The 18,051-nt window shown below is 46.7% G+C and overlaps 1 protein-coding gene across 1 annotated transcript in view; it reads left to right on the plus strand.

Annotated features, from left to right (window-relative positions):
- The window catches only part of PHYHD1 (phytanoyl-CoA dioxygenase domain containing 1), a 139,077-nt gene extending 122,024 nt beyond the window's left edge, over positions 1-17,053 (plus strand). The window contains exon 11 of the mRNA XM_069609199.1: positions 1,640-17,053. Within this exon, the coding sequence (XP_069465300.1) occupies positions 1,640-1,685 (46 nt within the window). The 3' untranslated portion in view covers positions 1,686-17,053. The remainder of the gene's footprint in view (positions 1-1,639) is intronic.
- Positions 17,054-18,051: the final 998 nt, after the last annotated feature.

Below are 18,051 nucleotides of genomic sequence, written 5' to 3' on the forward strand. Positions count from 1 at the left end.
TTCTCTGTGAAAGATAGTGAGCTAAAGACTCTGGGTAAGTCTCTCGTAACCAGGACTAATGTCTGGCAGAGAGACTCCCAGGACCCCCTTGTTAATTTGCGGTTGTATGTAACCTGCTTCACCATGGAAGCATTGCTGGGTGTGCTCGAGCCAAAAGAAGACCAGTCGTGAGAAGACACAAGCGACCGCACAACGAACCAGGAACCGGTGGTGACAGAAGGACTAGCGAGGAGTCGTCAGACCGACCAGTGAGTGAAACCAGAAAGGGGGAACACCGGGGTGGCAGGCGGTTACAGAAATAAAGTGAATGCAACGTATTTTAAATACTGAACGCAATGAAAGCAGAGGAAACGTATTTTGAATCCTGAATGAATTGAAAGCCAATTAAAGTGAAGTAAAGGTATCATGAATATCGAACAAATTGAGAACAAGTTGAAAACACTCTGGCACCCTGAAAGGAGTGAGAGATGGAGTATGAACTTAACTGAAAGGAAAATTGTGACTGCATGGGAATAATGAACTGCACTAAATGAAAGAAGTGCTAGCAAAGCCAAGAGAGCACAAAGAGTTGAATGCAAAACATGAGAGATATACTACTGGCCACAGCCAAGCAAGTTCAAGGAAGTGTACATCGCAAGGAAGCAAGCATTGGCAAGAGGCAAGGAAACATAAGGAAGTGTAACAAGCACAAAGTGTTTAAACAAGCCACAATACATTGTCAGAGAGTGTGCGATACATTTGACTGAGGCAAATGCCATTGCTGAGGAGAAGCAGTGGACTGGAGTCCAAGGAGAAGCAGTCAAGGAAGGGTACCGGTTACGTGATCTGTAATGGGTGGACCGTGTGGTCTGACAGCTGCGCCTAGACCGGGTACCCCCTGAATGGAAAAGCCACTGAAAACACCTCTAGAAGATTGTGTTGTGCAAAGACCATATTGCAATATTGAAGTCAAGTGTTGTTTCAAAAGCTGGAAGATTTGAACTCTTGGGGAAGGGAACCCCTCTGCTTGATGAACTACTTTGAACTGTTGGAAGGGGACACTGATTACAAGCCAAAGAGTTAGACGAAGCGCTGAACTTTACTTGCACAGTTCCTTTTTGATGCTGACATCCCTACACATTGAATGCAGTTAGTTGTGTATAGGTTTAGGACACAGATAGATGTTTTACTTTGGACTTCCTGGTGCAGACTATCATTAGTTTTCTTTAGGTAGGGAAAAGCCACCTTAGCAGAAGGCAAGTTAGGCATTACTCCAGCCTGCCTTTTTGAGTTAATAACACTTTGTTATGGAACCTGAACCTGTTGTCCGTGTCTGACGCATGATGCCTTCAGTGCACATTCTTGTATCCTGTCCCCTTGTATTCTTGGCACCCCGCTCCCCTACTGCATGTTGGCCTTGATTACTCAACCACAGCTACTTCTGGGGTGTCCAGGGCAGCCTCTACCCAGGTTTAGGAAGGTCACCCCACACCCTGAACAGGAGTTCTTGCAGGCTCCCCCCAGCGCTGCTCCTGCAGGTTTCATTGGCTTGCTCACTTCTGTAAGAAAGGGCTACTGGGGGGCCGGAGGCGAGGGTCAGGGTGGGGGAGAGGATCTACCTCCTTTTTTTCCCTTAATAGATGTTTCTTTTTCTTCCAAGGTTGCAGCCCACGCCTGACCTGCCCTTCCCCTCGCTGTATGCCTGACGCCAGCGCCACCTCCTGATGAAGACTGAATTGCATCTTCTTGTCTGCGGAATGTGACTCGGGCTGTCCTCCTGCAACCGCCTGGAAGCCTGTTCAGCGTTTACCCCCTTCTACACCGCTTGGAGCCCCATGCAGCCCCCAAAGCTTTCTGAACCCCTGTGCTTCTACTCCAAGCCATCTCTAAGCTTCTTTGCCTCCCCGGGAGGCGTTCCACAAGCCCCTGGGGTTCTCCTTGGTCACTGGAGCCTCTGGGACCCTCAATGCCACAAGGGCACTCTGCCCTCCACACCTGACAGCTTGCTACGGCTCCCCAAAAGATAAGGAAAGTGTGTGCACCCGAAGTATCCCAACCAGGACCAGGCTGCTGTCTGACTGCGCATAATGTGGAGCCCCCACCCGCATCCCCACCCCCTCCCCCCTTCAGAAGCCTCCAAAGATGCTCATCTTCCCCATAGCCCTCTGAATTTCCATGCCCCAACCCCCAATCCCAGAGTCAAGATTATTTCTTGTGACAGAGTGTCTCCATCAGTGGCGATTATTGTATACCGAGGCTTGAGCACCGTTACTCCATCCTCTCGGGTTGGGGTTCTTCATGGTCTGTGAGGAGATGTCACAGTGGGGCTGCTTTCACAGGAGGCTTGAGCCTCATCACTCCATCCTCTTGGGCTGGGTATGGATTCTTCATGGTCTGTGTGGACTTGTCGGGTTGAGTATGCAGTCCTGGGTTGGGGTTCTTCATGGTCTGTGTGGACTTGTCACAGTGGGGCTGCTTTCACAGGAGGCTTGAGCCTCATCACTCCATCCTCTTGGGTTGGGTATGGATTCTTCATGGTCTGTGTGGACTTGTCGGGTTGAGTATGCAGTCCTGGGTTGGGGTTCTTCGTGGTCTGTGTGGACTTGTCACAGTGGGGCTGCTTTCACAGGAGGCTTGAGCCTCATCACTCCATCCTCTTGGGCTGGGTATGGATTCTTCATGGTCTGTGTGGACTTGTCAGGTTGAGTATGCAGTCCTGGGTTAGGATTCTCCATGGTCTGTGTGGACTTGTCAGGTTGAGTATGAAATCCTGGGTTATGGGTTTTCATGGTCTGTGTGGACTTGTCAGGTTGAGTATGTAGTCCTGGGTTAGGGTTCTCCATGGTCTGTGTGGACTTGTCAGGTTGGAGTATGCAGTCCTGGGTTAGGGTTCTCTGTGGTCTGTGTGGACTTGTCAGGATGAGTATGCAGTCCTGGGTTAGGGTTCTCTGTGGTCTGTGTGGACTTGTCAGGATGAGTATGCAGTCCTGGGTTAGGGTTCTCCATGGTCTGTGTAGACTTGTCAGGTTGAGTATGTAGTCCTGGGTTAGGGTTCTCCATGGTCTGTGTGGACTTGTCAGGTTGAGTATGCAGTCCTGGGTAAGGCTTCTTCGTGGTCTGTGTGGACTTGTCAGGTTGAGTATGCAGTCCTGGGTTAGGGTTCTCTGTGGTCTGTGTGGACTTGTCAGGATGAGTATGCAGTCCTGGGTTAGGGTTCTCCATGGTCTGTGTGGACTTGTCAGGTTGAGTATGTAGTCCTGGGTTAGGGTTCTCCATGGTCTGTGTGGACTTGTCAGGTTGAGTATGCAGTCCTGGGTTAGGGTTCTTTGTGGTCTGTGTGGACTTGTCGGGTTGAGTATACTGTCCTGGGTTAGGGTTCTCCATGGTCTGTGTGGACTTGTCAGGTTGAGTATGCAGTCCTGGGTTAGGGTTCTCTGTGGTCTGTGTGGACTTGTCAGGATGAGTATGCAGTCCTGGGTTAGGGTTCTCCATGGTCTGTGTGGACTTGTCAGGTTGAGTATGTAGTCCTGGGTTAGGGTTCTCCATGGTCTGTGTGGACTTGTCAGGTTGAGTATGCAGTCCTGGGTTAGGGTTCTTTGTGGTCTGTGTGGACTTGTCGGGTTGAGTATACTGTCCTGGGTTAGGGTTCTCCGTGGTCTGTGTGGACTTGTCAGGTTGAGTATGTAGTCCTGGGTTAGGGTTCTCCATGGTCTGTGTGGACTTGTCAGGTTGAGTATGCAGTCCTGGGTTAGGGTTCTCCGTGGTCTGTGTGCACTTGTCAGGTTGAGTATGCAGTCCTGGGTTAGGATTCTCCATGGTCTGTGTGGACTTGTCAGGTTGAGTATGCAGTGCTGGGTGAGGATTCTTCATGGTCTGTGTGGACTGGATTCTCCATGGTCTGTGTGAACTTGAGTATGAAATCCTGGGCTAGGGGTTTTCATGGTCTGTGTGGACTTGTCGGGTTGAGCATGCAGTCCTGGGTTGGGATTCTCCGTGGTCTGTGTGGACTAGTCAGGTTGGGTATGGCACTGCTGTTGCTTTTATAGCGCTTGTGCTCTCCTAAGACTGCTTCAATGTGCTGAGAAGGACCTGCATTAGAGGCCACATGGAAGGGAAGACGGAGCAGATATCAAGTTTGCTCGTGGAGCACTGATTGCCGCTTCAAAGCACTGCATAGAAGCAGAAGATGGAGGGGCGCGCCCGGGAGAAAGGATGCGGGCAGGGACTGGGCCTCACTCATACCAGAGTTGTGCAATATGCCATGGATGGCGTGACTCTTCATACCCCGTCCCACCTCCCCCTCTCCCCTTCCCTCCTCTCCTCTCCTGTGAATCGCCTCCTCGCTGTCCCCTCTGGAGACAGTCTCTTATCTCTCGCACACGTGCTCCGATACACTGGGGGGGGGGGGGGCACCAGCTTCCCTGGGGAACAGCCACAGCATGGTTTCTAGACACAAGGGCATCAGGGCCAAGCACCAGAATGGACCCCACATGGCAACCCCAACATTACATAAATCATAAAAGCTGACAAATGTAATTATCCTCAATGTGCTTAGAAGCAATCCATAGGCACTGCAAAATGGACAACAATGTTGAAAAACTCACTTTCATGGTCTCATGTATATGTACTATGTGTAAACAAACGGCACTCGCCCAGATCATGCATAACCTAGGTTTACGATAACCAAAGCCATGACCTTTCGTGCCATTGAAGACTGTTATACATTTTTAACAGATGTAATTTATTAACGTGCGTCAGAATCATTAGCAGAAGCCGTGTGAAACGTAACCAAGATACTTAGCAAAGCCCACAGTGTGGAAACAACACACGTTTCTTTGGATGGTGAATATGTTGCAACACATTGGGTTCTCAATGCACGTGCATCAACAGGCCAGAAATTCCGCTCTGACACCTGTGCCGAACATTAATGGCCGCTAATGCCCAGTCACTCCTCTACCCTTGCCATTGCCATAGTACTTAATTACTGGGAGTGTTTGCCAGGGCTCAGCCCTGGCACTTATTTCTGAGCCCCGGCACTTATTGTCTCAGACACAGTTTGATTAGGATGTGGTGTTTTGGCAGCTTTATCACTGCAACTGCCAGTCAAATAATAAACACCTATAGAATCAGAGCAAAATGGCAATGATGATTGGGTTTAGAGACACACTTAAACATGTGTCACGTCAAGACACAACAAGTATGTTATTTTATGTGTATGTTGATTGGTATTTGCAAATCACACTTGTGCCGTAGTGAGTACATCCGTCAACCACAACAATACAGTGGGAACCCCATATATGTTGACAGAATGGGGAGTGAAAGGTAGCCCAATTTACAGGCGTACCCCTTAAACACAGGGACCCCTAATCACGCTCACACCAGGGTAAATGCACCCCTCTAGGGAATTAAGGCCACAAGTCTTCCTCTTGCAAGGATAACCAACTTTAATCTGCACAAAGATGCGAATGGGGTGCCAGGGGCCTCTGCCCCCCCACCCCGAACAGCATTCCGTCTTCCGTGGCTGGCTCCTGCCGACTGATGGCAAGCAGGCGCCTTTATATACTCTTCAACTTGGTCACTGGATACTGGCATAGCTCATTCAAAACTACTGGGATTCTGCAGTCACCCTTCTTGCATGGCCGGGGTTCCGTTTGGGACAGGCTACTTAACATAATGCTAGCCTATGCAAAAATACATTGTAGTTCTTGTTTAGCATCATTTTCTACATTATAAACAGTTATATATAAACACACCTTCCCCCATACTCTCAAAAGTTCACTCAACATTCTTATATTTTCTATGGTCCAGTAATTCTCCTAGGAAAACTTGTTTCCATAGTACTCTGTATGTCGTGCATTGATTATTTTGATTAAACTTTTTTTTTTTAACTCTTTATTGCTTTAACACAATTAACCAAAACAACAACCAACAAAACATAACAATCACTCTGGCACTTCTTCGTGGATTCGGCCTTGCATCATCATTTCTCGTGGCACAATTCCATGGCATGCTGCCCTGGTTGATAGCCTTCAGTCCTCTCCAATCCAATATCAGATCCATATCCCCTTTACTTCTCTGTCGGGGGCACTCTCCTCTTTGGCGGTTTCCATTTGATGCTCTTCCGCTCCTCCGGGTCAGTTTGCACTGCTCACATCAATATGTCCAAATAAGCCCTGTATCAGAGAGTTCCATGCAAGTATTTTATGCCCGCTCTCCCTCTCTCCCGCCCTAGTCCACACTACTGTCTCCGCCACCCACCATTTCTTGAGATCTGTCCACCATGAGCCTATGTCCGGTACTGAGCTGGAGTTCCATGCCATTGCTATCCGTCTTTTTACCAAAATGCACACCAGGTCTTTCATCTTGGCCAGGTGTGTTCTGTGCTTGTCTCCTCTAGGGAAGAGGCCCAATAGGTACGACTCAGGGGACCATGCTTGCATGTGAATTCCTCCTTCCTCCACCATTTCTTTGATCCCCTCCCAAAAGATCTTTATCACTGGGCAGGTCCAGAACATGGGCAGCATGTCGGCTTCCTACTCGGCGCAGCGTGGACATCCCCGGAGCTCCCTGATCTTCATCAGTCATCTTCCTGGGTGTGAGATATGCTCTATGCATGAGGTATAGCTGTGCTTGCCTGAATCTTGCATTCCTGGACACTTTCTACGGGTATCATAAGACTCTGGACCATTCCTGGTCGCTGAAGGGCCTCTGGAGCTCCTTTTCCCATCGGTATCTTGTTTGCAGCTCCCGATCATTGTTAGATTTCAGCAATCGTTCGTACAGTCTAGAGACTGTGTGTCCTCCTTCTGATACATCGTACCACGTGTCCAGCGTCCCCTCCGAATCCTCATAGTCCGGCAGTTCCGGCAATCTTTTCTTAAATGGCTGGATCATGCGGTTGTATAAAATGAACTGACTACTGTGTATATGGTGCTCTTCCATCAAGTTCCGGAGTTCCACCCATTGTCCTTCTTTCCTTAGATCCCCTATCTGGGCTATCCCTATGGCTTCCCACTGAGATCGGTATATTATGAGGGTCCCTGTGTCTACACCCGCAAACCTTGTGAGGGGGATCTGTGCAGAGCAGGGGTTCTCCTCGCCCTGGAGTTTCCATGCTTTGTTCCACAAGGTAAGGCCCAGTTTGACCAGGTTGTGTAGGGTCCTGGTCCTGGGCTTGTCGATCCATAACAATTCCCTCAGATAGTATTGCTTCAGCGCCAGCTGGAAGAGTAGTGAGTCTATTGATGTTTCATCCCCTAGGCACCTAACCGCAAATTGCAGTTGCCCTGCAAAATAATATCGTTCAAAGTCCGGCAATCTGATGCCTCCTGCTTCATAGTCCCTTTGCAAAGTGTTTAAGGCAATCCTGTTCCTCCTCAAACCCACAGGAATTCTTGTGCCATTTTGTGCATTTGTGTAAAGAACGCCTTAGGTATGGTGTGTGGGATGTTTGTGAGGTAGTTTAACATGAGTGGCAATATCGTAATTTTCAGCAGGGCCGCTCTCCCAATCATCCCCAGCGGAAGTGTCTTCCAGAAGGTCAATGCCTTCTGTGTCTTATCGAGGGCTACCAGTGTGTTGTATTTTTGTGTGTCCTTAGTATCGTGGTGCACCTCTATCCCCAGAAAATTGAAAGATTTTGGTGCACATGTGAGTCCCAGGTGTGACAATTAGCCCGAGGGGACCCATCTCAGATCGGCCAGGGGGAACAGCAAGGACTTGTTTTTGTTGATGGCTATTCCTGAGAGTCTGGTGTACGCATCTATTGCTTACAATAAGCATGGCAAGTGCACCCGTGGGTTCGCCACAAAGAGGAGCATTTAGTCTGCGTATAACAATGTTTGATGTATAATCCCATCTACATCTATCCCCGTGTCCCCATATTCCGCCCTCAGGAAGACCGCCAACGGCTCGAGGGCCAGTATATACAATATCGGTGACACTGTGCATCCCTGCTTCGTGCCTCTATAAATACTCCATACCTCCGTGATAGGTCTCCCAATTTTGACTCTCGCTCTGGGATTTTTATATAGCAACCCAACCCAGCGGAGGAACCCCTCCCCTATCCCAAAGTGGATAAAGACTTTCAGCAGCCGCTCCCAATTCACAGAGTCAAAGGTTTTAACTGCGTCCAGTGACGCTATAGCGCATTCGCCCCGTGTATTGTTTGTCTGGTCTACCACATGGTGGAGTCTACGCAGATTCCACGTCGTGTTCCTGCCCGGGACATATCCCGTTTGGGCGGTGTGGATTAGCATGGGTATCACCCTCTTAGGCCGGTTGGCTAGCACCGCCGTAAGAAATTTGGAGTCCTCATTAATGAGGGAGATCGGCCAGTAGGCGGCACATTCTAGTGGTGGCTTCCCTGGTTTGAGGATGGGTATAATTACTGATTCTGACATACTATCAGGCAACTGCCCCTTCTCATATGCCTCTTGATATGTTTTCAACAGTCTTGGTGCTAATGTGCTCTTGTATTCGTTGTAGAACTCGCCTGGGAGCCCATTGGGTTCCGGGTCTTTGCCCGATGAGAGCTCAGACATCACAGTCTCCAGTTCTTCCACCGTGAGTGGAGCTTCAAGTATCTGAACCTGCTCTTCCTCTATCTTTGGTAGTCTAATCTCAGCCATATCGCCCATTTCCACCGCAGGATTGGGAGGATACAATTTCTCACAGAATTGTGAGAATATATTAATGCCCTCTTGGGTCCTGACCTCCTTCCCTGCTTCATCTCTTATGGCGTTTATAGGGTCTCTCCTGCCTTCCTGCTTGGTGAGCCAAGCCAAAAGCCAGCCGGGTTTGTCCCCCTCTGCATGCAATCTCTATATGTACCTCCCGTAATCCAACCCCCCCCAGTCTCTCCCAGTTTTTGACATCTCATTCTGAACTCCATGAGTTCTCCGGGTTCCTCCTCAGTTATACCCGCTTGGTGTTCGGACAATTCTATCTCCCTTTCCACCTCCCCCAGATCCGCCAGGGTGCTTCCTCTTAGTCCCCCTGTTTTCTCTATCGCTGCCCCCCTTATCGCCAAGTTAAAGGCATCCCAGATCATACCGTTGTGCTCTAAACTTCCCACATTGTGTTCGAAGTAATCTTCTATCGCGTCTTGCATCGTGTTCCTGGAACTCACCCTCCTTCAACGCCTCCGCCCTCAGCCACCACGTTGGTATAGGGGCCTTCCTAAGTACATGCCCATGTCTCTAGCAACGGTGCATGGTCTGATAGTGTCCACGCCTTAATATGTATCCTCGTGAATTTCCACAGAGATTCACTGCCCGTGAATAAGTAATTATGTGTGTGAATGTCGCATGGGGAGGCGCTATAGTGTGTATACCCTCTCCCCTGTCCATGTACCTTCCTTCAGACGTCCGCTAGATGCAGTTGATTCAGGATCGTTTATAGGGCCTTTTCTGGCAGAGCTGGTTTCCTGTACTTGTCAACGATCTATCCAGAAGCGGGTCCATGGTGAAGTTAGTCGCCTGCCCAGATAAATGTTGCCTCTCTGTATCGGGCCAGTTTAGGTGCAATTTTCTTGAAGAACTCAGTTGCGTCATGATTTGGAGCACATGTGTTTATCAAGCATAATTCTTTGTTCTCCAGCATTCCATGCGCTATCACAAATCTGCCCTCCGGGTCTCCATCTTGTTTTATCAATTGAAATGGGACTCCTGGGGCTACCCATATCAGGCCACCCCTGCATAATTGGGGTATGTCGCACTGTACATTTGGCCTCCCCATTTCTTAGCCACTTTGGATTGCTTCTCGGGCGTTAAATGAGTTTCTTGTAGCAAAGCTATTTTGACCTTCATCCTGTTCAGCCAGGCATATACTCGGAGTCTCTTGACATAAGCATGGAGTCCTCTGACGTTCCAGGTTGCTACGGTCACTTAGTCCAGAACCATTTTAGTGGTATGCCCTGTTTTAGTGGTATGCCCTGTAAGTCAGCCCCTTTCATGTCCTTCTGCGGGTCAGCTTGCGTAGTGCTCTTCATTGCCATGATGGACAATAGACTGGGGATGTTTTCCCGGGCTTGCTTCTTTTGATACATATCAATTCCATCACCACCCGCGTCGTGCCTTGTACTTCTTCGTATACTGCTTCCTCCACTATTCGTGCCTTTCACCAACAAACCAAACAACTGTCTTACTACAACTATTAAACAAACACCCAGCCACCCTCCCCCTGCTCGGGCTCCACTGCATCTCCTGCTCCGCCCACCCAGGTGGGAATGGCCCGCTGCAGCTTGAGGCCTTAAAACTGACATCCTAACTAAACAAAGTCTTGGGGTTGCGTGTCCTTCCACTCTGCCGCAATACCGAAACTTGTTGCTCCTTTGATTGTATTCCATCTGGCTTGCGTAATATCTGTGATGTTGGAACCATCTTTTCCATTGTAGACTCACTCCTGGTGTCCCCTGGGTACATTTCCATCATTATTGGCATTTCTGGGTCTCCCTTGCGGGATACCCTGTTGGTCCATCCATGCTTGGGCTTCTTCTGTTGTCTCGAAGAAATGCAGTGGTCAGTAATTCTATTAGTGCCACTTTTCTTTGGTTTAACAGAATTATTACAACTTCAGGCAAGGAAGGTAGGAGACTGTCGAAAGCGGCTGAGTGCGTCTGATCAGTGTGGCTTGACAGTCTGTTATGAGTTACGAGGCTACGAGGCTGTGAGCAGGGGGGAACTGTTGCGTCCAGGTCCTTTCCTCTGATTCCACGTTCCTCTTCCTGTTTCGGCTTTACAGACCCGTCCCGACCCAAGCGGGGAGCTGCTACGCCGGAGTCGGGGTGTGTCGGAGCTTTGTGCCCTGCGCGTAGTGCAGTGCTGCGCAGTCCAGCCCAGCCCAGCGGAGCTTCGTTGAGCTCTGTGGGGGAAGCGGGGGTGAAAGCGGTGGATTGGAGGAGTGTGGCAGAGGCTCCTTCCAATCCACTCCTGATTAATCATCCTCGGACTGGCTTGCCGTTTTCCGCCCCCTGCTCCCGGGGCTTCTTGGAATCCTCGGCCCTGACGGGAGTTGGAGTGGGTAAGTGTGCGGGGATGAGGCTCGTCGGCCGCCCGTTGTATTCTGCACGCTTGGTGTATTATTTTCTTGTAGTTCCTGTATTGGCACGATTCAAATAAGGCTGTGAAGGTTTTGAGCTACTATCCTTGAGTAGGTCCTGAGGGCTGAGCGCTGACAGCTGACAGCACCTTTGACCCGAGATATTGCTACGTGAAAACAAATAAAGCACTCCGGTCATTTCTCCCTTTTTTTTACTACACCATTTTTTGCCTTTTGTGTGTTTTTATCTTTTTTTTCTTGACTTAGGGACTGCTGGCATTTTTGCCTTTGACCTAAGTTTAAGGAAGTGTGATTTCCTTAAATCACAAGTGTGATTTCCTGTCTAAATCAATTATTTTAATACAAAAGGGGGGAATGTATGACCTTCGTAGTGCGGCTCTACCTTCAGAAGCCCGTGGATCATTGCAAATTTTGCCCCGGTGGAAATGGGCAAGAAGCCTGTGCGTAAAGAGAAGGAAAGGGATAGAGCGTCTTTGTCCAAACCATATAAATCAGGAGGGGGCATTTTTCTTCCACCCCCTAGTGTCTATCCTTCAGATAACCAGTCACCAACAGGATCGGGTTTTCAGGATTTATCACCGCGGTTGAGGCAGATGGGGGCGAGTCAATGCCTTTAAACCATCCCATCCGTGCCCTCTTCCAAGGTAATCTTGACTTTACCCCGAGGACTACCACTATGAAGAATGTGATTTCAAACCATCTAGTTTCTACCAGTGAGCCATTTTTGACTAATACTATGCCTCCTTTGTCAGCTCCAGGGGTGGGCTCAGTTCAACCAGAGGCTCCTGTGGCTTATCCCTGTGATGATTTTGGTGAGCCTAGAGATGACATGTTGGAGCTGGAAGCGGTGGTTTCGGCTCCCTTTGTGGGGGTGGCACTGAGACCTGATGAAGAAAGGTGCCCAGGGACGCCATATGATCCACAAAATGTATCATCTGAACAAGAGAGGCCTGCTGACTATGCTCAGAACACCCCTGAGGAACTCGTGCCACCAACCATAACGGCTCTAAATTTTGTATTATCCTCTTTGGTTAAGGTTTTCAAAAATTTGAAAACTGAGGTTTACCAGCAAGGGGCATACTACTAGAGATCACAAAGGACTTGGAATTAAACGAAATAACCATGGTGGCTTTAAAATCAGCAATTAATGACTCATTGGGAGGGTTCCTGAGTGAACTTCATAAATAAGTAAAGGACAAATCCCGTAAAATGGATCATTTGACTGAATTATGTAGGGATTTAAAAAAGGTGTCTGTGATTCTACTAGAAAAAGCAGAACGTCATGATCACCAGACACAGGAAGGACCTCCAGGATCTCTTGCCCCTATTCTATCTGAGGCTACTCTAGATCATACTCCTCTCTCAGCATCTGTGATGGAGGAGTTCTTGAGATTAGCTGTGATGGCGGACATTGAACCTCAATCTATCGTCTCGGACGTGGGTCCTCCAATTAACATCTCTTCTTCTGATTCGGATTTGGTAGCTCCTCGGAGCAAGAAACTGAATGGAAAGTCTAAAAGGAAAAGAAAAAGAAGGGCGATAGTAGCTGCTGAAATCATCTCTCCACTAAATAAACAGCGCAAACGGAAAAAAAAGCAGATTGCTTCAGAAACTAATCAACATCTGCGAAAGTTAAAAGACGATTTAAAGAACCTTGAAAAATCTCAAAAGGAAAAGGTTTCGGTGCCCTCAGATTCTAAAAAGGGGAAGAAAATTCCTAAATCGAAAGCCCAAAAAGTCCAGGTAATGGCCAAAATTTAAGTGCCTAGTGGTAAATTAACTGTGGGAAGTTAGACCGAACCTATAGAGCAACCAAAGAAAATTGCACCTATCTTATTATTGGCAAAACAGAAAGAGACACCGCCCAACCCTTTGGTGAAAATCGAGAGGGTGGCCCTAGGTCCCTGGACCAAGGGCGTGACTTCTAGTATTGAAAATCCTCAAGTAAATACTGCTGTTGTAACTAAATGTCCGCCTGACAGATCTGTTCGTCACAGGTCTGATGGTTATTTACAAGATCTGCAGAAAGGATTGCTTCCAGTTATCGGAACTGGAGTTCCTACTGGTACAGGACTTCCGATAGGGAATGGAAATATCCCATTAGGAGGCCAGAGGATAGATAAATCGTATAAGCAGAATCCAGAACTGAGAGTTTTTTTGTCAAGACACTCTACATCTGCACGTAATGACTCTCCTTTAAATCGATCTGCAATTCTTTTGGAAAAGAAGTCAATTCCAGCCTTGAAGTATTTTACATCAGCAGACATTGAGGCAGTGAGTTTTCCACTTGGTTCTGATACGAATACGGCGGCAATAGTACTGAAGTCAAAACTTGGTCTAGATTTAATTATGGGAGAGGTGGTGGCTTGGGATCAAAGGGGTTTGAAGATTTCTCTGACTTGTCCGGTACACGTTTCTGCGCTTTCTTGCCAGGCAGCTAATCAAGATCATGCTTGGGGAGCAATAACTAAGGATGTTCCCGCACTTATTCAACCGAATGTGTGGGATATGTTCCCCGAAGTAATCTCACAAGTTTTTCTTAAGATGGGTATGACCCAACGAAGCTCTAGGGTCGATTAAGGTTAATGTGCTATCATGGAATACTAGAGGTTATGCCTCCTTTTATGAGGAGCCCAGAAGATCAGACATTTTTAAAACATTTGATCTAATGTTTTTCCAAGAAACTTGGCTAACTTGTCTGGTGGGTATAGATGGGTACTCTATTCTTCAGCAGTTGGCCTTGGACTCAGGGGTTGGTAGACCAATGGGGGGTATTTTGGTGGCTTCTAGTAAGGAAGTCTTTAAATCCTCTGTTATTATCTCAAGCGGTATCCAGAGGATCCTTAGTGAGACTTTCAAGAAGAGGTCCTATAGAATGTTCAAGTTGGATAGTGGTAGATTTGTATTGGAACCCTGGTGTCCTTTCATTATCTGAGTTTCTGCATGCCCTTTCTGATGGTTTAGTTGATTGTTCCTTGCGATTCCCGGCGGATGATATTCTTATTGCCGGGGATCTCAACTCCCAATGTATTTCTACACTGGACCCAAGGTCGGAAATTTCAAACAGAAGTCCAGTAATGGCAAAATATGGGTAGAGTTCATGCAGGATTGGAATCTCTTCATGCTGAATGGAAACATCTGGGGGGATATTCTGAACTCCCCTTCCTGGCATAGAGGTTCCTCTTTCTCTACGATTGATTACCTTTTTGCCTCAAGAAATATCTTTTAGAACAATGATGGGAACAATGATGACCATGCTATGCTGAAGGTAGCCTCATCTTATGATTGTGCTTTAGTGGCCCCTCGCTATGGTCAAGAGCTCTTTATTAATAATGCCATCAGAAAGTTTCCCAAAGGGGGACAACTGCTGAACAAGGAGCTGAAAAACAGGGGGAGTTATTTATCTGTCCAGCAATTGTCTGAGTCCTGTACTCCTGTTTTTCTTTTAATTTTCTGTCCGATTTGGCTCCGGTGGTGCTTCCCATGCACAAACCCCACAAGATCTATAAGCATTCCTTCAACGATCAAATTATAGCCCAAAAGATTGAATTGAGGCGTCAGATCTATTCTAAAGAGATCAGCTTTATGTTTGAAAGCCTATGGGGAGGGAGTAGCAAAGCTAAAAAATAACTATAGGAATTGGCTTCGTGCCTATAGGCATCTGGTGCTTCTGCAGGATGCAGAGAGAATGCTCTGTGCTCTATCTCTTAGGAATTCTCGAAACATTTGGTCAATGGTGGGAATGAATGAGGTAACCCATCACCAGAAACAGGATTCTGTCATCCAGGAGGGGGTGTGGTTTGACCATTTTGCCAAGGTTTATGACTCTGAGGTTCCAGTGTGCTTAGTTGTGGATACAATATCCAACTGGTGTCTTGAATTTTATGTCCTGGACCTTGAATTGCTAATGAAGAAATCTCCAGCCTCAAGAGCGTCTGGTCCGAATGGTTTGAGTAACTCGATTCTGAAATTGGACCCAGTTACCTGGGCGAAGGTTCTAAAGTTACTTTTTGATAACATCATTACCCAGAAGAGAATTCCATACTCTTGGAAACAATCCATAGTTATACCTATCTACAAGAAGGGTGATAGGTCACTGGCTTCTAATTATCGCCCTATTTCTTTGCTAGATGCCGATAGTAAAATCTTTTCGGGCATCATTAATTTGAAGCCTGGGCAAAAACAAAGGGAATTATCCCTAAGCAGCAATCTGGTTTTAGAAAGGGCTTATCTATCTCATTGAATAGGCTTGTTTTGAACTGCCTTGCTGCAAAGTCATTTATCAAGGGTGGCCCTGCCATTTTTGGAGCCTGGATTGACCTATCCCAGGCATTTGATATGGTTGATAGGAATTTACTGTGGGGAAAACTTGATGCCTGGGGAATTCCTCCTGGTCTACTTTCCATTCTGAGAGAGCTGCCCTCTAATAATTACATGCGGGTCAGACTTGGCAGATCGGGCTTGCTTTCTAATCCAATTAGGATAACTAGAGGGGTTCAACAAGGAAGTTTATTAGCCCCCCCTGCTTTTAATCCTTTTTATGGCGGATCTAGCTAACTGGCTGCATGATATTGGTTTAATGTCTCCATCTATTGGCAATGCAAAAATAAATTGGTTAGCGTATGCAGATGACGTAGTAGTCCTGGATTATTCGCAAGTGGGGCTGCAATGTCTGTTGTCCACGCTAGAATACTATGCCAGGAGCAATAAATTAAATATAAATCCCTCAAAATCCAAGATTCTTCTATTCAAGAGACCAAATAAAATAGTGAAGAATTTTGCCTGGAAGTTGGATCAGTCTCCGGTAGAGGTTGTCTCAGAATTAACTTATCTGGGAGCTGTATGAAGATCTTTTCCAACAAAGAATAGCCTGTTGTCATCTATTGATCTAAAATTAGTGAAACTAGGTGCTCAGATGAAAAAAATCAATTCCAACTTTTGGCAAATGTTCAATCCTTCCCCTTTTAAGATTCTATATAGGGAGGGTAGTTCCCATAATTTTATACGGTTTAGACTATAACGCTGTAGCTTTGGAGATAGATTGGGATGTAATAGAATCTAGGATTTGGAAACGTACTTTGGGTCTGCCAGACTGTGTTCCCATTGTTTGCTTGCGCTATGAACTTGGTCTTTCGTCACTCAGATCATGGCTAGAATGGAAGTGGTTGACTCTCTAATGATTAATCCTAGACCCTCCAAAGAATTCCCTTTTTGAGGAAACAGCTATAGAGCTACAACATGGGAACAATGATTTTGTGTATAGATTTGGCCAAAAACGTTTAGAACTATTGTCTGGCCGTGACTGTCATGTTGAGTTGCTTCTGCAGAACCCATTAAAAGTGAAAGAAAAAATGAAATTGGGTGATTGGATAGACACGATTGATGATATGCGAAAAACCAAAAGATTAGCCTCTTTGACAGTGCTGGATAAACGCTTATCATTCGTGCCGGCTTATTTAAAGAAGTCCCCTAATTCTTGGTTTAGATCTTTTTTTTGAGATTTCGCTTAAACCTACTCCCCACTCTAGAATTACTAGCTACTAGAGATAAGGAAGGGGGGGATTATATCAATTTCTGACAGGTGCCCTAGTAGCGAAGTCCAGACTATTAAGCATTTATTATCTAATTGTCTTGGGACCTGGAGTATCAGGGCAAGACATTTTAGTAGATTTGTTCATGACGAGTCCCATCTTAATACCGATGATTTTTGGGCAAGATTATCTTCTGGTAATGAGATGGCTCTATCAATTGTGGTGGGAAGATGTCTAAGGATATTAGAGTTAGTAACAGATTGAATTGTTAGTGCTGATTTGAATCCCTTTTCCTTTTTTTTTTCTTTCATCTTATTCTCTTTTGATTTTTTAATGATGTATGTACTGTTTTTTTGTGTTATTTAGAGCATGTAAAGTGTTGGATGATTTTTATTTGTTTTATTTTGGTCTACTGTATGTCGAAATGTGTTAAAAGTCAAATTTTGGCTATTGTACAATAAATAAATTTAAAAAAGTGCAAATCTGCCCTCTCTTATCACCTTCAGTTTTGCTGGGTACAGCAGCATGTAATGCAGACCTGTTGCTTTGAGGCGTTCCTTGGTAGGGCCATAGCGTGCACGTTGTCTTTGGACCAGGATTGTATAGTCCGGGTAGATCGTTATTCTGGGGGAGTTCCTAGTTATTACCCCCCCACCCCTTCTCTTGAAAATGTAAATAATTGTTCTCGTTCTTTGAAGCTCATCATTCTTGTGATCATTGATCGCAGGGGGGAAGGGGGGCTCCCGGTTGGGGCCTCCTGGTCAGGGCCCTATGGGCCCTCTCCACCGCGAAACCATGGGACAATATCCCTACCCCAATTTACTGCAGCAAGAGATTCTTGACATAATTCGTGGGGTCCTGATATTATTCCTTCGGGCCCTCCATTCTGCGTCCTCTGCCCTCTGTTCCAGGATCTTCACCCGTCAGAGCACGTCTGACATCTGGGCCTGGGTGGTTGCAATGTTGGTGCTGTTTTGCTGCACCTGTTGTTCCGCCGTACCCACTCGGTCTGCCAGGGACCTCACGTCTTGCCATAACTGTGTCCCATCTTGATTTCCAGGGACGCCTTCAGGGCCGCTATGGATGTTTGTTTGTTCATTTGTTAAGCACACCAGACTTGTAAGTAAAACGGCGCAACAACAAGGAAATGCAAGGCTTACATGGTTACGTATACACAGGTTACAGAATTTACATATAGCAAAATGAAATTTTTTTGCAAGATTACAGGATATATACAATATGAACAATAGGACTGAGGTAAAGGTACCTGCACTGAGGATGTAGAGCTTGTGTGGTTGCATATACATGGGCTGCAGTATTTACATACAGAAAGAATATAACAGGATATACTGTTTCTTAATTACATGATAGTGTCCTCAGGGAGAGGGTGGTGGGAAGCTAAGGATTAGTGGCAGTGATGTGTTTTATAGGTTTTTCCTGAAGAGTAGATATGATTGGTCAGCTCTCAATTCCTGGGGCA

Source organism: Ambystoma mexicanum, chromosome 8, assembly GCF_040938575.1.
Source record: "Ambystoma mexicanum isolate Mex_15411 chromosome 8, UKY_AmexF1_1, whole genome shotgun sequence".
In the NCBI taxonomy this organism is placed as follows: domain Eukaryota; kingdom Metazoa; phylum Chordata; class Amphibia; order Caudata; family Ambystomatidae; genus Ambystoma; species Ambystoma mexicanum.